The sequence below is a fragment of the Orbicella faveolata genome, unplaced genomic scaffold (assembly GCF_042242905.1).
Source record: "Orbicella faveolata isolate gen_17 unplaced genomic scaffold, um_ofav_v1 contig_34, whole genome shotgun sequence".
Lineage (NCBI taxonomy): Eukaryota > Metazoa > Cnidaria > Anthozoa > Scleractinia > Merulinidae > Orbicella > Orbicella faveolata.
The window spans coordinates 23,717,788-23,741,849 of record NW_028301563.1 but is presented as its reverse complement, the minus strand read 5'-3'; the positions used below and the strand labels follow the sequence as shown (position 1 = coordinate 23,741,849).

The 24,062-nt window shown below is 38.0% G+C and overlaps 2 protein-coding genes across 3 annotated transcripts in view; one reads left to right on the top strand and one right to left on the bottom strand.

Moving 5' to 3' along the window:
• Window positions 1-2,634, top strand: part of LOC110050485 (NADPH oxidase 2-like) — a 29,071-nt gene extending 26,437 nt beyond the window's left edge. For both annotated transcript variants that reach the window (XM_089271819.1, XM_020756408.2), the window contains exon 22: window positions 204-2,634. In XM_089271819.1, the coding sequence (XP_089127945.1) occupies window positions 204-327 (124 nt within the window). In that variant the 3' untranslated portion in view covers window positions 328-2,634. The remainder of the gene's footprint in view (window positions 1-203) is intronic.
• LOC110050476 (DNA ligase 4-like) overlaps window positions 729-24,062 on the bottom strand; it is a 32,620-nt gene continuing 9,286 nt past the window's right edge. The window contains exons 5-30 of the mRNA XM_089271821.1: window positions 23,481-23,604; window positions 23,350-23,376; window positions 22,632-22,724; window positions 21,955-22,059; window positions 19,461-19,567; window positions 19,023-19,103; window positions 18,496-18,561; window positions 17,940-17,989; window positions 17,445-17,541; window positions 17,126-17,185; window positions 15,542-15,642; window positions 14,526-14,578; window positions 13,380-13,418; window positions 12,204-12,299; window positions 11,220-11,339; window positions 10,451-10,530; window positions 9,766-9,871; window positions 8,749-8,898; window positions 8,021-8,110; window positions 7,439-7,527; window positions 6,971-7,019; window positions 5,932-6,093; window positions 5,489-5,583; window positions 5,271-5,313; window positions 4,469-4,578; window positions 729-3,314 (exon numbers count right to left, since the gene is read on the bottom strand). Coding sequence (XP_089127947.1) covers window positions 3,173-3,314; window positions 4,469-4,578; window positions 5,271-5,313; window positions 5,489-5,583; window positions 5,932-6,093; window positions 6,971-7,019; window positions 7,439-7,527; window positions 8,021-8,110; window positions 8,749-8,898; window positions 9,766-9,871; window positions 10,451-10,530; window positions 11,220-11,339; window positions 12,204-12,299; window positions 13,380-13,418; window positions 14,526-14,578; window positions 15,542-15,642; window positions 17,126-17,185; window positions 17,445-17,541; window positions 17,940-17,989; window positions 18,496-18,561; window positions 19,023-19,103; window positions 19,461-19,567; window positions 21,955-22,059; window positions 22,632-22,724; window positions 23,350-23,376; window positions 23,481-23,604 — 2,335 coding nt within the window. The 3' untranslated portion in view covers window positions 729-3,172. The remainder of the gene's footprint in view (window positions 3,315-4,468; window positions 4,579-5,270; window positions 5,314-5,488; window positions 5,584-5,931; window positions 6,094-6,970; window positions 7,020-7,438; window positions 7,528-8,020; window positions 8,111-8,748; window positions 8,899-9,765; window positions 9,872-10,450; window positions 10,531-11,219; window positions 11,340-12,203; window positions 12,300-13,379; window positions 13,419-14,525; window positions 14,579-15,541; window positions 15,643-17,125; window positions 17,186-17,444; window positions 17,542-17,939; window positions 17,990-18,495; window positions 18,562-19,022; window positions 19,104-19,460; window positions 19,568-21,954; window positions 22,060-22,631; window positions 22,725-23,349; window positions 23,377-23,480; window positions 23,605-24,062) is intronic.

Below are 24,062 nucleotides of genomic sequence, written 5' to 3'. Positions count from 1 at the left end.
GTTCTGTACGGTCGTCAATGAAGATTCGGCAGTCCCTGAATACGCCGTTACAATTTTTGAAAAAAAAAAAAAAAATGTCAAGCACTCTATGGTAAAAGACTCATAATCCGAAGAATTACATGATCTTTGTTTAAGAGTTTAATCTAAATGGAGGAAGGGGTATTTTTGAATATTAATAATATTGGAATTTCGATTTCTTACAGGACGAAAATTGGTGTATTTTTCTGTGGACCAGCAGCTCTTTCGCATCAGCTCCACAAAACAGCAAATGCACACAGCAATGTTGCCGAGGGAGTCAAGTTCTACTACAACAAGGAAAATTTCTAATATGTTGACCCGAATCTGTGAATAAGAGCTTTAATGAATTCATTGTAAAGGTGAAGTTATAGCCCGCAGCTGAAGGAAATAAGCCTGCTTTGCAGGTATAAACAGGGAAGGAAATCGGCACGTGAAAACCCCGTCTTCCCTGTTTTTATGCGCCTGCTGGCGGGCAAGAAGGAAATATTATCTTGGATTTCTAAATTACACACACGACCGTGTCCAGTACCCTAGACTCTGAGGTTCAAACCGTTATTTGCTTAAGGAGTGGCAGTTTTCATGTTGTTCAGTCCATAGTTAAGTTTCAGTCAAAGAAGGTAACTCAGATGCGGGAAATAACAGCGTTCGTTGTATTTAGTTTGCCCTAGAAAGTTAAGTGAAAGAGAATTTAAATAACCAAAACAGCAACGTCAATTAACAACTAATATATATTTACTATAGATTTCGCATTTCATTAGATTTATATTGATAAAATTGTTTTTTTTTTTTTCTCTCGTCCCTAATTAATCCCAAGTGGACACGTAGAGATATTTGGTGATTGCACTTTGATGTTATTCTTGAACCCACATCTCTGTCAAACAGCGCGAGGTCTGTACAGGGGGTGGGGGTGGCATTGGGCGAGATCTTCAACCCCAGTGTGCGTTCCACTCTGCATTTTTTTTTTCGCCCTAAACCCCACTCGGAAGCATGTTCAATGTTAATTTATGCAATCAAGGTGTCCGTTGACACTTTTTGCTTGATAGCCAGTATATAATTTATTAGAGTAATGATAAACATAGGGCACAGTAAAAGAGGATTTTCTTTGCAAAATTTACCCAACAGTAAAAAACACTTTGACAGGGTTGGATATTAGCACTCGCCCGCTCGCCCAGGCGAGTGTTCAAAGTGTCGGGCGAGAGCAAATCATCGATCACTCACCCGTTTGGCGAGTGCGATTTTCGTTGCCAAGAGCTTATTTTATATTGCGAAATAAACTGTTTTTTACATTCCATTTTGCTGAGAAAATCCCTAAACATAAACTTATCATTTCTATTTTACAAAGTTTTATATTCCGAACTGACTAATAAATTGGCGCTGAAAGGCAACAGTGAGCTTCGTAAATAGACAAATATGGCTTCCTCCTAGTGATAATTACATAACCCATGTAGCTGAACAAAGTGATACTGCTGGTCACTATCGAGCCATCAGTGATCAGGTAAACATGGCGTCCAACGACCGCGCCTGAGAAAAACAGAACGTTTACTCGCAAACTGCAGGGATCTCACGAAAATTCATCGATAAAAAACTATTTGAAATGTAAAGAACCTCGACTGTGATTGTGTTTTCTTGGGGTTTAAGTTCTTCAAATAGAATTTTTAATTGAAGTAATAATCCTCGGTTTGGGCGAGTGAAAACTGGTCCGGGCGAGTGCATTTTGAGGGTCACTCGCCGAATGGCGAGTGCTGTCAAAATTAAGTGTCCAACCCTGCTTTCATAAAGAATAACAGTAGATTTCAGATTTTTTGTTTTGCACTATTTCTTACAATCAATCTATCTGTAAATAAATACTACATATTACCAACAAGAACACAGAAACAAAAAATTACAATAAATAGAAAGTAAAGGTGCGTAATAACCAAAGTAGCTACGACTTTCGGGTTGGTCAATGCCACGTTAAGTTAATTAGCGTAGACAAAAAGCTTACATAACTAAAAACAGTACAGAGTGTATTATATAAATTACTTATGTAATGTAATTTATTAGAGTAATAATGAACATAGAACATAGTATGAAGTAGGCTGCTTGCAGAATTTACTCAATAACAACAACAAAACACTTCTATTTTTACGAAAAAGGTTTCGTGTAAGTAACGCAACCCAAATCAGGCACCTTCAGTAATTTGTTTGGTGAACACTTGCATAATGCAGGTGATGTCAACGTGTCGTCAGGTTGGTGTCATTAGAGGCCAACCTCAGATGCATACCCCGTGTGAAGGAATTTAAAATTAATTTTTGACTAGAGGATCTTTCAGCTTTTTGCCTACTGGCGATAGAGTAATTTCGGTATCAGTATTTAGCACCTAATACCATGGTCTGTAGATAAAGGGCTCACGTGGTAAGATTTTCTTAGCGATGTACAAGGTGTTTATATTACGATATTACAATGCTAAAATAGTATTGGAAAGTAGTTCTGCTGTGTCATTTTATAACATTCTTCATTCACGAGTTAGGTTGATCACAAAACGACTAGACTTGTGTTTGCGGCAGACGATGTGATTACTTCTCAATTGTAATAAAATCTAAGACTATTTAATAAATGTATATTTTCAGTACTCTATCATTGGTTATTAATTTGGTATTATAATATAGATAGGACCCTACGCGCGCTCTGATTGGTCAAAAACCCATGTTTTATCACAGTATAAAACATAGCGAAAGCGTGTTTTGTTGTTTTTCGCCACATTACCTCTATATCACAAAGCAAATGAAGAAGCCTAAGCCGTGTATTACACTGTGACAAAATACTTCGGACATTTGAGAACACTCGAGAAATGTAGAAAACACTCACCTGCGGCTTGTGTTTTCTACATTTCCCTTGTGTTCTCAAATGCCCGTCGTGTTTTATCACAGTGTAATACAGGGCTTAGGCTTTACTTGTTAAATATTTCAAAAAAACGGTTCAATGTTTCATGAACGCCTCCAATAAAATCACAAAGTAGAATGAGTCAATGGTTTTATCCGTAATGGCCTTTGGAAAGGCTCTCGTTAGTTGAATGGGCAAATCACCTCATAGCGTCCAAAGATGGCTCCCAGATCTCCCAGTATTTTCTGGCGCGGAGAACTAAGAGCAAGAATGAATGACTGCTGGTATGATTTTAAGTAATTGGTCTGAAATGTCTTTCCGGTAAAAGTTTCTCAGCTTCCACTGACTGCGTGACCCAGTCTAACGTGACAAGATGCTGCTTTAGTTTCCGTTCTTGCGTTACTTTTTGAAGTTCAGCTAGCCGGCAAAGATCCCTAAACAACCAAAAAGAAAAAAAAAACATCAATAATAATTGATATTCAGCTCTAATTGTTTCCATTTTTGCAATAAGCCAGTCAGAAGCCTTGTCTACTGATATCATGCGATGTCAAGTCACTGACCTGATATGGCGGTAGTCTTGGCATAGTTGGGGCCCGGGTGGGGTACGGTATATACCTAATCGGACCTTGGTACGCTTTCGTGGCACATCAGGCTCGTTTAGCGTCGCCATGAGTATATTGGCTCCACCACACTCGCCTAGTTTGCCGCCGAAGTGCACCAAAAAAGTCTAATGACGCATAACGCCGTCCACACGGGTACGTTTCCGTTTGAAAACATACAGTTTCTAACACGTTTTCGCTCACGGTCCACACACGGTAGAGAACGCACGTCGTTTTCATCCAAAACGCATGCATATGAAACGCTGTTCAGAGTAGAGACTTCAAAATACAGAACCTATGGTACAGATGGTGTGGATAGAAAAAACAGGGGCTTCTACAACGCTGACGTCACTCACATCACACGCACATGCGCAAATGACGGCGTGGGTGCTTTCTCACATTGTATCAAACGTTTCGAGCGTTTCAATGTGAACGAAGAAACACGACGAAAACTGCATTGTGAACAAGAAGGTCTTGTAATGTTCTTTACCAGCTGAATGTTGACATAGCTCCATGGTGTATGGTCGAAAGAGCTTTTACACAGATTTGGAGGAGAGGGAGGAGCAGGGTAGGAAAAAAACCAGGTCCGATTGCCCAGGACAAGTAAATTTTGTTCTTAGGCAAGTGAAAATAGAAGTTCAGTGGCCCAGAGGGCAAGTGAAATTAGCCTCGGTAGTCTTGTGAGTCTGAATAAAAATGTCAGCTTGATAAATTCTAATTTCCAGTCAGAAGCTTTTTCAATACTTAACACTGAAAGCATGGATTAGTAAGGAATCCAAACATACTCTGTTCACGTTTCTCCTCTGATTGCCATACCGGCTGCCAAGTCGTCGAATAAATATTTAAGTAGAGGCAAGTGAAAACTGAAAGTTACTAGCCCACGGGACGAGTGGATTTCAATTTTTTACCTGCCCTGAGGAGCAATTGTTTCCCAGGGGAGACATGTTATCGTAGCGTTACAGAAGTTGAGAAATGGAAATTGTAATAACCTTCCATCCAAAATGACATGCGTCACTTTGCTGTCAAAACTGACGGTGACCTGGGCACCATACATGCGAAGCTTCAAACCGACCAGTTCCAGACTGCAATTAGGTATCCCCTGAAAACAAACCACAGGATGCAATGCCATTAGCGATCAGTAAGGGGCAAAACAGGCTTGAACAGGATTCAGTTGTGGGTGAAACAGGCTTGAACAGGATTCAAACCCATCAGTGACCACTGCGAATCCCTGTACTGCTCTACAAGACTGAGCTATCAAGTGAAGGCTTGCGTGGGCTTTTGATGTTGCGAGTTCGTAATATACCCGTACATGGTAAAAATACAAGTGAATATATGAAAGATCCTATCTCAGAACCGCGAGAGAAACGTTTAGATACATGATTCTACTGCTGAAACACAGCGAAACGCAATAAATCCCCTACAACTAGAAATACTGCAGGAAGAGAGGGCGTGAGGGAGGGAAGGGTGGGAAGGGTGGGAAGGGTGGGAAGGGAAGGGTGAGAAGGGTGGGAAGGGAAGGGTGGGAAGGGAAATTCGTGAACAATACTTTTCCGTACATGTAAAATCATTCCTAAGCTATTCAGTAATTCACCATCATTCGCACTTACAGGAAAATTTTAAAATTTACTTTGCCTCAAGTTGCAATGCAAATTTTTTACTGAATGAATGATGTTGCTTATGATCTATACTTGAAAAATCCCCTCTTTTCGGAATGGTAGCAATGTGAAAGCATTCCAGTCCTTTACTGATAGCTTAGAAACACTAGTACAGTTGAGTTACAGATTCTCTTACCACTGAGTTATCCCCAACACGAGTAAACTGATCAAGGTAAACCCTACCAAAGACAAAACACAAAAACGGATACAGACTCTACATCAAATTTGAATACATTTTACTAACTACAAAAGAGAGGCCATCCTGCGAAGGCCTTTAAGAGTTCAAGTGGAGAGAGAAATCAAAGAAATCATAGCAAGATGATCTGCTGGTTTTTTTTTTTTTTTTTTTTTTACCTGCAATGCTTGAACAACCCCAGAGGCGAATTATCGGGAAAATAGCGTTGTGACATTTCTAGTATTTCGTCTGTTGATAGTGGAACTGCGGAGTTCTATAAAAAAGCCATGATCAAATTAAGCTCAAAGGTAGAATCCAAGACAAAAAAGAGACCAATAGGCCATTTCCGAATTGCCTTTTGCCTCTGTGTCAAAACGAGTCTCATTCATATGAAAGTGTGTTTCCCCTACAGGTTCTTTTTCATAAAAATCAAACCATCAGCACGAAGACTCGCTTTGAAACAGAGGTACAAGGTGGGAAAATACTTAGCTTTGTAACATGTTGGTCACGAACGAAGCACTTTCCCGTTCGCCCCGACTTTCCTTGGCCCAGTACTAAGTCACTGCAATCATATGTATAACCGCTTGCTATCTGTTAAACCATCTAATTCTTGCGTACTTACGTTTCCTTGGACATTATCGAACACTTTCTTGAGGGATTCACTCGTGGCATTCTGTGTGTAGCTATCTCCATGGCGGTCATATTCCTCAGCAAATTTATCAGCAGTCCGTGATGACGAATGAAACATGTCATCTGGCAGCCATGCCTTCAGTTCACCACATTCCTTTCATGAAACAAAATCAGGGCACGAAACATTTTTCCGTCAGGGACAATTCATTTTCAAACCCTTATTTTCCCGTTTTATCCTCCATTTTAGATTCGATTGAGGATATACATCCAATAATCGAGACATTGTTTCAACATTCTTTCAAACAACTCAAGGTCCATTAAAAACATTGCCCTGAACGATTTATTTTTAACTCTCTACCCAGTGTTTGGAAATATGATGAAACACTGCCTCTCGTTTTTGGCTAATTACTTGCCAAAGTAGTAAAAGTAATTGTATGAATGCCAGTGCAATTAATGATTAACTCTACGAGAGGACTTTGAAAATTCTCTCAAAATAAATTGCACGAGCCTACAGGCGAGTGCAATTTCAAAGAAGTTTCATATTTCAAGTGCAAATCCATAATTGATTGAGCTTTCAAACCATTAGTCATTTGTTAATAACAGAGAAAATTAAAACGCGCGCGCGCGTAATTTTTCACTACAGTACAAATTAAAAATTAACGATAAATTGGCCTGGTCTCAGCCAATCACAATGAAGTAATTTTGTCAGTCGCATAATAAATAGAAAAAAGAGCACTGGCTTAAATATGAACTGAAGTCAAGCTACCTAAGCGAGAAATCTTGCAAAGTCAAAATTAAGGCCGCATTATTTCTTAAATTCTCAAGTTCATTGCAATCAAGGGTGCATTTACAACCAAACATATTTCAACTTTCCTCCATCTATTCTTCCAGTTGGCTTGAGGGCAGAGGTCCACTATTGTCTTTGGTTCACCATCATGAAGTAAAATAATTGACGTCTCAAGGCAGGCCACCTTAAAGTTCGTACAATACACAAATTCAGTGTAATACAAGTTATAAAGTGTCAAACTTACCAAGCAGTTTATAAGCCACGAAGCCTTCACTACATCAAATTGTTTCTGGCTACAAGAGAAGACAAATCACCTTTACTATTGAGTATTCTGATAAAGCAATGCACTCTTAAGACTACATGCAAATATCAGAAGAGGGTCTAATTGGTTCGCCAATTCGGATAAAACGAACCCCTACGAAGTCCTCGGCACTTAAAAACAATGTTTTTTAGCCTTGCCAAAGTTTCTCAGCCAACAGTAAAATATATGGAACAGAACTCAGCTACAAAGAACATATTTTCCCAGTATCTTCGTTGTTCGTTATAATTATCGAGGCTTCCGTTTGAACGCTATGAAATTACCGCACAAATCTACTGTTGACAGTTAAACTCAATAGCAACATTTTAAGCCTGTATTCTGGTCTTTCGGGCAACGTTTTCTGTATAAAAGCTATATTTCAACGGCAAAAAAATATATCATTACACTTCTTACCTAATGATATTCTTCACTCTCACATTGATTCTCTCAGCAACGATGCAGAACGTGTCCGGTCCTGGGTTTTGCGTCAAGGTGCCACCATTCTGATGAGAAATGTGGCAAATTATCCAACATTACCTAAATGTGACATTGACTGCTGTGCGACCATTAAAACTTCATTTCTAAAACTCATTAATAATTCATCAAGGTTTAAGGAAGAAAATCATGACCGTGACGGTGTTTGGATATCTGATCTTAATAAGTTCGTCAAAAACTCTCTTCTCGAAATATATCAGACTTGACAGTATATTAAACATGGTATGTCGCATTTGTCTGTTAAAACCCTGTCTTTTTACGCATTTTACCAATCATAGTATGACGACTATTTACAACATCATTCACTATCAAACTTGCGGTAAGCTCTACTTAAAACTTACTGTCCAACAGTTCTAAATCAGATTCTAAGTCGCTGATTTATCGCTGAGAGATTCCTCCCCTTACTTTTATGGCAAGCCCTAAACCCTAGACTGTCCGTTTAACTATTGTAATCGGCTCATGAAATGTTGGTAAAATGAATGGATAGTAGTGAAAAAATACCTCAGCGACTTTCTTCTCCAATACAGCCTTGGAATGGGAGGAAGGACCATTAACAATACAAAACTCCTTGTCCTGGAACATTTGCGAGACCTGAAATGTGAATTTAACAACTTAGATATTGTGCGCAGTATCTAGGGCCTTGTCCACACAAATACTCTTACACTAAAACAATAATCATTTTTGTTGAAAAGCACTTAGAAACATTACTGGATAATTAAATTCCCAGGAACACTAGAAAAAGAAAAAAGAACAGTTGTGCGGCTTTAGAATCTCAAACTTGTCATTCAATGAACTGATGAGGGTGTGAACCCAGGTGCACGTTTCAAACAACAGTTCAATCCGCGTGCAATTAAAGCGGGAGGTGTTGTTAGCTCAAATTTTAAAACGGTCAAGTTTTTCATGCATTGTGCAACATTTGTGGATGTTGCATGATGTTGTACTCGTTTGGCCAGGTTCGTTCAACAATGTTGTGCCAGGACATGCGCACTAGTTCGATTTGCAACACCCAACATGTCGGGCCAACATTGTTGCGATGTGCCTCTGCCCCCTTCTGAACCTCCCCACACAGTTTTACTCCAAATACCGTGTGACGTCATCCTTGTGGCCAAACATCATGGCAACAATCAATCAACAAAACAATCAATTAATAATTTGACTCCACGCGAGCCGTTGGGCTGACAAGGAATAATAGAAAATGCATCGAGAACATCAACAAACTGTGGTCATACCTCTTTCACAGATGACACATCAGCCGGTTTAAAATGTTCCGCTACAGTACGAGTGTGTTCGACTCTTGCCGCTTCTCGTCGCCTTTTCTTGGCAGGTTCAGATTTCTCCTCAGCATGAGCATGTTGGTATGTCAGCTTTCCTTCTGCCATCTACAGTACAAATAATAACAAGCGAGACTATTCTTTACATTTAAAATTAAAAACTTTGTGATGTGCGTTAGCGACAAAGAGGGTGACCACCATCTGACAAACACCGTTTGAACAATAACAAAGTGTGATGAAGAAAGTTCGGTGTTCTTTATTTTCATTAATTTGCAATGTTCCCAATTCCTGTTTCAATGTACAGTGTATACCTGACGCTTACGTCTAGATTAAGGGTAAATTTTCGAGTATTTTAATACGTCACTCATTTTAAAATGAGTTTAACAACTACTGAAGACGTGTTCCCTTCCATGAATCGAAAATCTGATGCACTTGTTTAACTTATTAATCATAAAAATTACAATTTCCTCGACTGTGATTGGTTTAAAAAAACTCCTATTTTCCACTAATTCATTTGCCAAGTTGTTATCGGACAGTTTGTTATTGGATAGTTTGTTATCGGACAGTTCAATAAGCCAATCACATTCAAAGTTGTAGTCACGTGCGTGTGCGTGCACGCTTGCTTTTGTGTTTTTGGCGCCTAATTGTCGGTAGGAGGCGCGGTGGCCTTAGAATGTTTACATCTCCTTTGCAGGTATTTTAATGCCAATTTTCCCTTTCTTTCATAACTTGGCTATTCTTCTTTTCTCGGAAATTGTAGTTTTTATGATTGATTGGTAATAAGACTTCGTGTCGTACAATTCGGTCTGTAATCATATTCGTGATAAACAAATCGGACTCCCGCTGCACGGTCGTCCGATTTTGTTATCACTCTTATGATAACCGACCAAATTGGACTCCACTCAGTGCTATTACCATTACTTATTGAATAATAGTTGATTTTAATCAGGCAACAAGCTCAGTGGCTGTTCTGACCGATTTAAGCCTGGCCAGCTCATTCAGGTCCAAACATTCATACCACATCTTATCATTACGAACAGCCTCCAGTCTTGGAAAGCGAAGAGTGATACCAGTTTTAAACCTGCAAAGAAATGGAGATATGTAGACTTGTAGTTCTGGTGTAATAATGAAAAAGTAGATAGACTGGAGAAATATCGGCATGCTACTTAAATGTACATCTAAGCGGAATCTTAAGTGGAGTCTGCCAAAACAGACCACCGTGGGGACAGGTAAAATGCAGACGTATTAACCAAATAGGTTTAAATTATGATAAACTTACTTGTCACTTTTAAACGACATAATGATAAGCGCAATTAAATTCCAACGGCTCCAGCTAGCACAAAAGTGCACACATGAAAACATCACAGGGGATAAAAGCATAAGAGGAGTAGAAGCTGGGAATTCCTCACGATAAACGTTCTTAGTAGTAACAATGTCCTTGGATTCAAGGGGTTATCAGTCAAGATATTCACCAACATTAAGCTTAGGCCAAAAAACTCTCGACGAGAATGTACAAGGAGAATAGCTTAATTAAGATTTGTGCAGCTTCCCAAACCTTTTCAATCAGGAGTCAAAAACTCCTTTTTTTTCCAATCCCTAACGCTCACACTGAGGGAACAAACGAAGCAAAGCGTTTCTCTCGGTCCAGTGCCAAACTTACTTATCAGATGTAATAATTTCCGTAGCCTTGATTTGAACTATCTTTGACTTGGATGGCTCTATCCACACATCTGGTTTTTCCTGTGACAATAATGATCATAATTTCATGGCAAATAAATAAATACTAAGTAATTAACAATTATTCAACGATGTCGGGGTGAATAGTGGTGGATGTTTCGCGGGCGAGGTAAATATCCACCACTTACCGACACCGAGGTGAATAACTGTTTTAGTATATACCACACAGGCTGAATAACTCAGTAGCGGACCAAAAAATTACTTACAAAAAATAATAAAAATATACTATATCTGACAATAAACCGACAAATGGACGGAAATTTCGAAATCTCACGTGATCGGCTGCTAGGGGGTTAAATAGTACTTTGCAAATAAACTAATAAGAGTTAACTACTCAGAACGCGTGAAAAACATTATTCACTTGTCTGGTATACTGTAAATTACCGCTTATAATCCCCTCTGGTTATAGACCCATCTAGCTGTAAACAAAATATTTCTTCCGATTACAAGCTCGCCAGGATATAAGCCCCTCCCCCCTTCCCAATAAAGCTTATCTAAAAGCCAGTATATGAAAATCGTATTTCAAACATCGCTTCATTAACTCATTTCCAAACGGGTTTTTAATTCCGCGTATAAGCATGGACTGGCTGAACGCAAAGCTGTTAGTTGCCTGACTGACCAACACACAAAAAAAACTCAATTAACAGTACAATCTGCACTAACACAGACCAAGATACTCAACTCATACTTACTTTGTAACCGGGGGCCAGAATAATAGAGCCAGGAGGCCTTTTAGTATCAAATGCATTCCAGTGCGGACGCAACTGTTGATCTAGTTCACGCAGTTCATTCACAGTGTAACCAGACCCAACCTTTGTGGACAAGATACGTCATAATCACTCAGTGTCTACTTGCCTGGACAACCCATAATAATCAATATGATCATAACTTTCTTCTCTGTGGAAATCTATTGACAAAAAGTTTTATCATTTGTTCTGTTATCCTACGATGTAACAGACAGTTTGCAAACAAATGCAAAATGAACTCTGCTTATTATTGCTGTATTTTCCCAAACAAATCTTTCCAACATTTCAACTCTCACTGCTTCAAACTGGAAAACGTGTGGAAGATAAGGATAATTTTAAAATGGTTTACAAAGAAAAAGAAAACGAATTTTCCTGCCAAAAACCCCGATTGCTGTTGCACCAGACACGCCTCAACTCATAATCACGGTTTGTTGAATACAAAACGAACAAGTCAAAGGTGAAAAAGTTTATTGCCAAGAAATCAATGTTCAAAATGACGAGTGCAAAACGTTACCGTTACTAATTAGTTCAGGTGAATTCCTTTTTTTTACAGACCATAAACTAAAGAACATTTTATTGACGAGTAAAAATCTTTTTTCCTGAACTATACATCCACCTCAATCTAGTTGAATAATATCTATTAAAACTTTGACAATGGTGACAGAAGCAAACCTGAAGGAAGCTTCTTTCCGTGGCATAGTAAAATATTTAACTTTGCCACATGTTAACGTTTCTTTTGGCTATCAAAAATTGCAGAAACTTTGCTTCTCACACACTGAATGGCATTTTTCTGCTACACAGGTGATATCCTAACTCGGGCCCAGCCCCCGCTTCAGTATGTGAGAACCTCATTTCTCACCTCTTTTGCAAGCTCAGCTTTAACTAGATAAGAACATATATTGATATAAGAACAAGTCAAATTAATGCTACCTTACAAAAAGAGTGGAACACTTGAGGATGTTCCCCTGGTGTGCTGGACGACACAGCCACTGCACACATAAAATGAGATATCATTCCACTACGGCGCTGGAAATAAACGAAAACAAATGAAAAATGATTACTCAACAAAGATACGATTGGTTTAGGGTTCTTACTTCATTGAACAATTGCTAATGATTGAAACCCTATGAAATGTGATGAACACGAGTTTGCCACACAACGTTACGTCTTTATTTCCACTTAATTGATAAAATTAATGTACACCTACATTTTAAACCCTTCACGTAATTTTTTTTTGCATAAAAAGTTCAAAACATTACTCAGCATGAACGTATGTATACAAGTACATTTATGTTTGGTGAATTAGTCATACACAACATAAAATCATCTGTTATGTACACATTCTTATAAGAAACGATTTGGAAATACACGAGACGACAAATATAAATGATAGAAACCGACGTTTCTTGGCATCTTGCGCCATTACTGAGGTTACATAATTAATGTAATCAAGAAATGCACGAACAAATTTGACTGCCTTGGTAATGACATGCTGTGTGTTCAAGATCTTAAACCAGCATTGAATGTACAGTCTGATTCTCTTCGTGCTAAAGTATTCATGTAATTTGTTTGACACTCTTTTATGCAAATTCGCTTCAACTTAGCCTCTTCACAAACTGCTTTTGATCATTAATTATGTAACCTTGATAATGGCGCAAGATGCACCGAAACGTCGGTTTATATCACTTATATTACTTGTCTCATGTACATGTATGTACACATTGTAAGTGGAAAACTATCTAGCACAGACAATATTATGCTATTATTATATCTCTCAGTTAGTACGCACGCCATGATTGGTCAATTTAGCAGGCCATATTCTACTGTACAGCTAAAATTTAAAGCGGCTAAAATTTATGGCCCGCGCGCTTTGTGCTTGGGCTATAAGTCGATGGGGAAAAAACTCGGGCTGTAACTTACAGTATGGCCCTCGAACTCAGTTAGTAAGGAGTATTTATGTAATAGCCTAGTTCCTAGGTCTCAACATTATGCCGCGGTCAATCGTCTCGGGCCGTTCGTCTGGGATACGTCACTGAAATCAATTGACCACAAAGGCCTGGGAGAAAGCCGTACAGGAACTAAGCAATAAATTTATTATTTACTTACACCAACTCCAAAATAACCACCAACAATCAACAGATCGAGCTAAGTGAAGAACACAATAGTGTGAGTTACATCACAGAGATTAAGACTACTAATGATTGAACTGAAAGTCTTAAAAATTGTCTTGGTTACAGTAAACGTTTGAAGTTGTACTTCAGTGGCATGTTGGGTGATCATATAAGAGTTATAAGCAATTGATTGATCGAGATTGAGGCCTCGAGCTGCTATATTTCTTTTTTATTCCAAGATACGGTTGGTTACGTTGAGGGTCTGGCTTGGTTTAACTGACACCTAAGAACTGGTCAAAATTTTGACCATGTCTGTTTTGACCATTTTTCAACTGATAGCTGAGATCCGAGATCTGAAAAATTTACAGATTGCTGAGATAATGGGCTGAAATTTCACTGGTAGCTGAGAAATTGCCGAAAATTTAACAGGTAACTGAAATTACGTCACCCACACCCAGACCCTCTATGTTGGTTCCAGATCACAGGATACACATGTCGCAATACTTGGCCTAATATGATCTAACAGACTGTGCAATCAGTGCGCAGGGCGCTGATTGTGTTTTAGAGCAAGACAATTTACTCTCACAATGCCTCTCTCCACCCAGGAGTACAAATAGGTCGTCTGGAAAATTAAATGCTGGAGGCAACCCTGCGATTGACTAGCATCCCATCCAGGGGGAAGTAGAAATACTCCTTGTTGCTTCATGTTGCTGAAACTAGAGATAAGTGTCAGCCTGATGGCCACTTGGTTCGAAAATAGCCGTTGCATTTAGCATTCCAGGCCTGGCATTTGGAAGACGACTCTTACCTGGCCACTGGTTTCTGCAGCATGAAGCGGCTAGGAGTAGACATTATATAGCTACTTATACTGAAGACCATTTTTACAGTCGTCTGCTCGGCAACCTGGCCTTTGAATGGCAGCGAGGCTGGAGGTGACCTTGCTTTTATAAAGACCTCTCTACTTTTGTCATGTAAATGCACCTAGTTAGCATTAGAACAACTTTATTTACACAACAGAAGCAGTGAGGTCTGTATCAAAACAAGGTCACCTCCAGCCTCGCTGCCATTCAAAGGTCAGGTCACTAAGCAGACAACTATAAAATGGTCTATTGCTAGTCTGATGTAGCAATGAACTAGTTACCTCATCACTTAAACTATCCACATATTCAGGTTTAATCTTCAACCAACCGCTCCCTGTTAAGAGAAAAGAAAACACAACTTAACTTCATGGGTCAAGAATGCAATCATACGCCTTTAAATAAGATTTACCGGTAAGCATGTACTATGGTTGTATTTTGGTCAGCCTATAGGGTTGCCCAAAATTAATGGCATTTGGTGACTAAAGTTTAAGAACATAAGGGGCTAAGTATATAACCAACAAATTCAAATAAATTACACTAAGACCTCCTTCCTAATCTAGGCCCTTCAAAGAACATAAAGAGATTTGCACAAAAATATCATATAAAGGGTTTTAAAAGTAAGAAACTATTTGTTATTTTTTTAGTCATATTTTATGAAAGTAATTAATATTTAATATGATGTAATTGATAAATAATAATGAATAGGTCATGTATTGCTTAGCAAAAAAGTGCTCAATGCTTTAAAGCAAAGCTATTATGGTCAAAGAGGATAATGTTTGTTGTTACTCTGAGTTTCATGCCTCAACAGAGGTGCTCATTGGACAGGTTTTATTACAAGGAAAAATATACCATCCATTGTTATATCTACAACATTTTTACAATAAAAACAAAATTATTTGGTGATGTGTGATCAATTAGTGATCTATAGTCGTATTAATTGTGCTCATGCGAGATCTACTTTAATTTGAGGTTCATTAAGTAATACTTGTTTTCATGGCAACATTTAGATATCAGTTCAGATCTCTTGTTTATATATTAAGTGATGTCTTGTAGGCTATGATTGTGTGATATGACCACGCCTGTCTGATGATCACCTTAAGGTGTGAAACTCAGAGTAACAGCCAACTCTATCCTCTTTGAGTTTTTCTGTAATGTAATTAATATAATTAAATCACCATCCTCTATTTATAAACCAAACCTGAGAAATGGTATGCAATTAATATAATTATTACAAATGTTTATAATAAATATAATATTTATTTTATGCTAAATAATAATTAATATATTACTTGCATACCATTTCTCAGGTTTGGTTTATAAATAGAAGATGGTGATTTGATAACCAATCCCTCTTCTCTTCTGTCAATAGCATCATTAAGAGCTTTTACTACATCATCCCTAGGGATAAAGAAAGTGTCAATGTAGAACATACATAAGAGCAGTCACTAGTCACTAAGGATGAATAATTTCATCATTCATAATTAGGCTTGACTGTGGGACGGGAGGCACCATTCCCTAATGGTTAGTGCACTGGTCTCTAGTCAGGGGTCATTGTTCTGTGTTCTTGGGCAGGACACTAAACTCACAAAGGGCCTCACTTCACCCAGGTGTATAAACGGGCACCAATAAATTGTTGGGGCAACCTAGTGACCAAATGCTACATGTATAGGCAACCTTCTCAAAATGTTTTCCTGGAGCAGGTTATATGAAAGTTGGAGGCAGTTTGGGTTCCAAAGGCATGCTTTCAAGTTTCCCTTGGGGGTGGGCCTGTAGCAGGGTTTCAGGGTATCCTTCCCTGGAAATAATTTTGAAATTTCGATGCTCAAGGATGCCATGTCATGATTTTCATCATAATCACAATATGATAAGTTAATAAAGATGGTAAATTGTAAGTTCGGTAATGAAATGTGAAGGTGAATTAATCAACATGACACGAGCGTGAGACAAAGAAAAAATTCTGAGTCCCCGACAACAGGCGCTCTATCCACTGAGCTACGAGAACTCATGGAGAGCAAGGTCATTTTACTGAGTTCATATATGACAGGTGTCCTGCATACTGCTAGGATCAACGCTATCGAAGTCATCGTGAGTAGTGATAAGTTAATAAAGATGGTGAATTTTAAGCTCGGTATGAAATGTGAAGGTGAATTAATCAACATGACACGAGCGTGGGACGAAGAAAAATTCTGAGTCCCCGACAGGAATCGAACCCATGACCTCCCGGACACTGGGCGGGTGCTCTATCCACTGAGCTACGACAGCTCATGGAGAGCAAGGTCATTTAACTGAGTTCGTATATGATAGGTGTCCTGCATACTGCTAGGATCAATGCTATCGAAGTCATCGTGAGTAGCGTTGATCCTAGCAGTATGCAGGACACCTGTCATGTATGAACTCAGTTAAATGACCTTGCTCTCCATGAGTTCTCGTAGCTCAGTGGATAGAGCACCCGCCTGGTGTCCGGGCGGTCATGGGTTCGATTCCTGTCGGGGACTCAGAATTTTTTCTTTGTCCCACGCTCGTGTCATGTTGATTAATTCACCTTCACATAATCACAATATGTTTTCCGACTGGAAGGAGACAGTCAAACCTCCAGAGGAGGTAGCTCGTTGAGCCAGCAGCTGGCTGATTTTGAGAAGGCTGTATACTGTAGGTAACCTGCAATGGACTAGTATCCCATCCTAGGGGAGTAGCAATAATCATAGCTGCTTCATGCTAAATGTACATGTACACTGAGCTATGAGCCAGTTGGGCTTGTAGGACCCTTTACGCTTTTGACTAATATGTCATTTTGCTTTTGCCAACAGTCTTCAAAATCAATTTGTAGACATAATAACTCAGTCACTGCACAGTGTCTTCTTGGTTATACTCATGTACATACTTTGTTGAAACTTCAAATCTCTCAACAAACTGAAGATATCCAGGCTGTGGCTTCAACATTCTGCAAAAACACAATTATGGCTTAGCTGTGATATGGCTGATGGTTGGAGACACAAATCTTCAAGAAAAGAACTGTCAGTGAAGACATTATCAAGTAAACATATGCCATCTAGTGTAATAATATTGTGCAAATTGACTGACGTCACACATGAAGAGACTACAGCACAAAAAACTACAAAACCAGCACACGTGAAATAAACTTAAATAACATTTAAGTTATTTATTAAAATAATTGCTACATGTACATGAAGGAAACTTACTTTTCCATTGATTTGATCCTTTCACTAAGAGGAACATTGGCAAGTTTTCTCTCATTAATAACAAGCATATCAAACACAATAAAACACGGATTGTGACCTAAAATATGAAAACATAAGAAATGACACAGACCAAAATTATTAAAAGGAACCAAAGGGTACTTTCCAAGTTTTGGATTTTCTAAACCAAAATGATTATTATAATTTTTACATTTCCTCTTTTAGGCCAAAATTTAAGTTTTTTTTTTCAATCTGTTACTGAATTAATAATAATCACATGACTATTAATAGTTTATAAAATAATATTTTTTTACGCCATTATATTAAGTAATTTCATTTTACATATGCGTACCTGTTACTAAATAATAATACTTTTCAACAGCTTCATTAAGAAAATTTCTTACATTTTAGCTAAAAGATTGTATGGATTTCCTACCTGAAACATCAATTCAAATAATGTGAGAGTGGATTTCAAAAGAATTGCAAGTATGGTCTAACCATTTTCATATGTAGTGAAGGATTTCACATCTACATTCATGCCTTTGGATCTGCAAACATACACAGAATACATTGATGTGAAGGTTTCAGCTGTACATGCTTCAAACAGTACACCAAAATGAAATTACTTGGTGGAAGACATTTTCGGGGATCAGTTAAATGTGTACAAGAAAGAAGAGAAAAACGAAAACAACTGGGTGGGGGGCAGAGAGGGAGGAGGACAGAACTAAGGAAGGAGCGAAACCTGTAGGAAGGTAGGGAGTGAGAATGGATGGAAGAACAGAAAGACCCGGTTTTATTTTGAACTGCACTTCTTATTACGCAAGATTTTCTGGGGATGGTCAAACCAGGTGGGCAAAATCAGTCTAACAAGCCTGGCAATTTGCCTCATGTCCAGCACTAAATGAAACACGGTCACCTACCAGACAACAGACAATTAATCAACTGAAGGAAGAAAAGGCCACACAAATGAACAAACTAACAATCAATGAAGGAATTAATACAATAGATGAGTAAAAGAATAAGCTAAATAAATATTTGAAGTTTGATGACTTACAACCATATATCTGTTGTTTTATCAACCACAACCATTTCTCCATCCAGTATGCAGGAATGAACAGAACTAAATGAAAATCAGAGGTAAGCTTGTTAGGAAATTGCTCTCTGTAAATGGGTTTGCTTCAATAATTGATCCATTTTACATTTATAAAAATGTTTAGTAGCTACTTTCAATGCTGTGATGGTGACCGTGAAGAAAAACTAGGGGTTCCACCTCAAGAGAAAAAGAAAATGCAAATGAAGTCCTCCTGGAATAAATTTATTTATTCAGTTTGCCTTGTAACATTATGCAATGAAACCAGATCTCAGCTTTAGATAAGTAAGAACAAAAAAATGATTGAAATATCCTTTATGTCATTGTTTCACAATTTTCATGAAGATTGTGTAAAAAAGTGGAATCTTAAATAAATGCAGATTTGTAAACTTGAAAATGTGTTCTATATTGCAGTAGTGCTGTTCATCATAACACATAATAGCCACAAGACACTAACTATAAATTACTTTTCAATCAAATAAATGAAATACCTCAAGAAGCAACAAGCAATATGAGGTGTGAGAACACCGGCAGTTGCGTTTGAACCAAACACGTGAGTGTAGTCATTGGCACTGCAATAAAAAAGACCTAATATATAACCTTAGCCAGGATTAAAATGAAAAAATAAAACAACCATTAACCTTTATTTACTCTCGGTAGTGTTATGCACAAAGGCTATTGGCACTGAGCAAACAACTGATATAGCACTGGAAAACAATCAAGATGGCCAGACCCATGAAATTTGAGAATTATGAAGACAATTTTTTCATTAACATTTTTATTAGCATTTTGCTACCCCAATAATGTGTTCTACATTGTAATCACAATGAGTCCCAACTCAAACAAAATAATCACACGAGAAATATTGGATGACTTATGTGTTATTGGACATAAAAGGTACATGTACTGTGTATCAAACAAAGTGATACCTTCGTGAGAAATACATGAAACAATCTCCTTGTTTATGGAGTTGCATTCTCTCTCCATCTATTTTTGTCTCTATGTAAAAAGACTGATTGCCCATCAGCTTTTCTACCTGTATTTACAAAAAGAAGATCAAACATTTATTAACGTGGTCTGTGATAGACAGGACTACAAAATTAATACTCTCATTTATAGAAATGAGACTTTATATTTGGAATAATTGTTGATTATTTTTTTCTAAAATATCTAATTAATTTGCCCCCTTTTTCCCCTAATGTCAGACTAGTTCATTCACATGTTCACCATAATTAATTGCATCTAAACTATTTAATTTTCCTTTTTTGTACAATTTTCACTACATGTATACTGTACATGAAACATAAAGTATTATCAGTAGCACAAACTGCAAAGGTGTAAAGTGCTTACCCAAAAATTACAGTACAAAAAAAGAAATGATTATCAATAGCTGAATTTGCTTAAAAGTTAAATGCCCTGAGTAATTACTTCATTCTTGGCCTGGTAGACCCTTCCTTGCCCCTGCAGTTTTTATTCAATACTTGTGACCTCTCACGTGAAAACGTCACTAACGGATATCCGTTAAACAGTCAAAACAAATGGCTGGCGAATGGCTAATGAATGGATGGGAAATGGATGTTCCAGCCGTTCAAAATGGTTTTGAGTACCGTTCGAACGGCTATGGAAAAATTTCGAGTGGATGCTATTAACATTTGAACGGCACTGGAAAAATTTCAAACGGATGATGCCAGCCGTTCAAACAGTGAACGAAAAATTTCGAATGGGTGATGCCACCAGTTCGAACGACAAACGAAAAATTTCGAACGGCTACTGAAAAATTTCGAGCAGATGATGCCAGCCGTTCGAACAGCTAAAGAAATATTTGGAACATATTATTCCAGGCATTCGAACGGCCGAAGAAAAGGGTTCGTATTGAACGAATGGTGAAAATGCAGGAGATCTTGATGTCTTGATAAAGGACATGTTTTTGCTCCCCTTTCGTAGGTCTATAGCTGTAATTCTTATTACACACTTCTTCATTTCTGCTTTCAAAACTTGACAAAACTTAGAAATGGACACCAAAAGCTGTTAACAGAATAGAACCGGCAATAATCGTTTTCCATCACAGACCCGAATCTGTCTCTTCGATATAATGTGCGGAAATTTGCATACCAATCAATCGGCGACCTGTTTTGCGTGACCTGTGATGCAAGTTTTGTTGATAGAGATCAAGCACACTTCGACAGAACTCACTAGTAAACAATAACTTTGTCTTGTTTCAACATCTCTCCTAAGAGTAGAGCACCAAGTTTATTTTAATATTATGTCCTGTCTGTCTTTTGGTAATACCTCGTCAATCGATTTGATTCATAGTAATTTATACCGGATTTGAGTTTTCCAAAGAGAAAGAAAGAATGTCTTTTCCGATGGCCCTTTAGAGTCTGAGTTTTAACTTTGTTTAGTTCAGTTAGTTGGGGTGCAGTGCGAAAAACGGCGAGCAAAAAAATAGGGGAGAGGCCCATTCTCTTGCCACGCGTTGTGCGAGTTTAATTGCTATCGTTTAAAGTTTCCTTGACAATCCGCTTGAAACAATCGTAACACAGCATAACATGAGCCATTATGACATCTGTTCAAAGTATTTATTTCTTGAACCATGATTTTAAATACAGTTTTTCTTTCAGAACGGACAAACATGCCGTTTGAATCGGAAACGTTGAATGTTTGTTTTAAACGAACACAGCCATTTGGGCGGCTGTATAAAGTTTCTTCTGAACAGATAATCCCAGCCGTTCGAAAGAATGAATCCCATCAGATACCGTTGGCTGATTGAACAACTGATTAGTTTTGTGTGAACGAATAGCAGCAGCCGTTTGAACAGCTGAATACTATTTTCCTGAACAGGTGCCATTAGCTGTTCGAACCACCGCGGTTCCTTTCAAACAGATAACATCAGCGGTTTGAAAAGCTGCATCTTTTTTTTTGAAAGGATAACTATTTTTTGAACGGATGACCAGTTTTTTCAAACAGATGAAGATTTTATTCGAACGGACCACCTCAGCCGTTCGAATGGATGACGATTTTTATTGAACGGCTAACCTCAGCTGTTCGAACAGATGAAGATTTTTTTCAAACAGATAACCTCAGCTGTTCAAACGGATGAAGATTTTTTTCGAACAGATAGCAGCAGCCGTTCAAATGACTAGAATTTTTTCTGAACAGATGATCCAATCTGTTTGAATGGCATCCCATCGATCACGAATGGATGACAAACGGATGGCAAACAACAAGCGAACGGTTTTTAAGCATTCGAACAGATAGCCGTAGTGTATGTTTTCGTGTGAGAAGTCACACTTATGCATAATCTTATAACTTGGAGACCTGGCATATAACTATTCAGGACCTGCCAGCCTTTACTCAGCCTTTGATCAAATGTAATACTGTTCAATAGTTGTTTCAAATTAAACACAGTAATTATTCACTGGCCTCTCCAATGTCTCCTCTTTGACCTAGCATGGGTCTGAATGGTGAGAACATCGACATCTCTGCTTCATTCATCCTGATACTACGATCATGAAGATCCATGCAAACCTGTCAAGATAATGGTGTACAATTTAACTGAAGTCATCTATTATTATTTTAAATACTACATTGTACATTGTACAGTTCTGTTTGATATAATTATATCACATTTGATTTTCGTCTACTGACAAAGAAAAATACAAACTACTATCACTGTTAATAGAGGGGGGTAAGTTTCTAAAGAGACTGTGGTGCTGCATCGGTGGGGAGTATAACAAGATAATTTGGTTTTATCAACTGGGTTGATAATGTGAATTGGCCACTGTAAAGAGATTCGAAAGCTGACATTTCCAGTTTTAGCCCTTTATCGGAGTGAATGGATTTGCTCCGACGAAGGGCTAACGCTCAAAATGTCAGCTTTCGAATCTCTTTAACATGAAATGACAAGAAGTATTTTAATTCCTACTCCCCCCTGGGTGGTATTCTAGTCCATCACAGGGTTACCCCCAGCATTAGATTTGCTGCTACCCATTTATACTCCTTCCTGCAAGCTGTAGTCCAAGGGAAACACACACAAAAAAAAAACATTGAAAAGAAAATGCTGAACAATCTTGTCATAACATTGACATTTTGGTTCTCACCTTGGGTAAACTGTTGCAGACACTGTAGAGCTCCACTGCATCAGGATGGTAAACATTGAACACGGAGTTCTCGCTGAGACCAATTTTAAGTTCCTAGTGTGACTGACCAAATTAGTTTTGAGCAGTATCTTCTAGTTAACATCAGCATTGTGTTACACAACATCTTTTATGAGCAGTTAGTTTTATCATACATCTGTTCATGTAGCATTCAAATTTTAACCCATTGGATCATTGGATTATTCCACTCACGCTTGCTGGATATGAGATGGTTATACATGTAGCCAACTCAGCGTTACACGCCTCACTGGCTATCTACCATCTCATATCCAACGCGCGCTTGTGGAATAATTGTTAATTAGTTAAATGGAATAAGAAGCAGACCATCGAGAGCACAGAGAAGATCATCAATCTCTTGGTGACACAATTGCTTTCTGTCAAACACTTCTAGGAAAAGATTGCACGACAATTGCCAAAAAGACCCTGCAATCATTGGTTGCATGAAAATTGCAAAACAAGAACTCAGGACAATTTATTACACCTACAGTGTACAGTTCTCAATTTTGCCCAGAAAAAAAATGGCAAGATGTCTAGTAAGTACAGCAATTTTCTGTGAATCTCTTGGTTACAGTGTAAGTCACTGCTGACAGCATCTTGTAAATTACGAGTTTTTTTCTTAAAGCACTACATGTAAAACAACCCTTTATTAAAACAAACTCACCTTGAAAATGATCCTGATTAACCATTTCTAAATACGAAAAAGAACAAAATATTGACAGAAATCAAATCATGTATTCCTATTAGTATTAATTAGTGACAATAATTGTACACTAAAGGTACACAAAAACCCACCTGTTCAAGGGCACTTGTGTTCCGAAGAAGAAGTTGCAGAGCTTTTTTGACATCATCCCGTTTGTGTTCAAGATTTGCCTGTGCCACCTGATCAAGATGCTTGTTCACCTCGTCAATCTTTAAACTAAGAACAAGCACAGCAAAACTTAAAATACACAGTGACACTGTGATCATAAGTGGCCAAGTGAAATGTTCCTTGTAGCTGTCAATGGTGTTAAATCAGTGATGTTATAATTTCAATTGTTAAAACCTGGATGATTGGATAATGCAATTCAAGAGTTGTCATTCACTTGGCCATCATAGGACATGAGCCATTACACCATGCTCTATGAGTAATTATCATGGTAAGTGTACACAACATGTTTTGGGGCCTTTTTCTATTTTATTTTTAACTAGTTTTCTGTATTTTGGGGTGAGTGCAAAACCATGCTAAGTGACGATTTGGGTGAAAAAAAAAATTTTCGCGAAAGGGCTTGAATTTTTGCATGTGGTCTTCAATGTAATAGAAAAACGCGGCCCTGTATTTTTGTCGCTGGTTTTTGCTTCGTTTTCGAGTTATAACGTATGCAAAAATACTTGGCT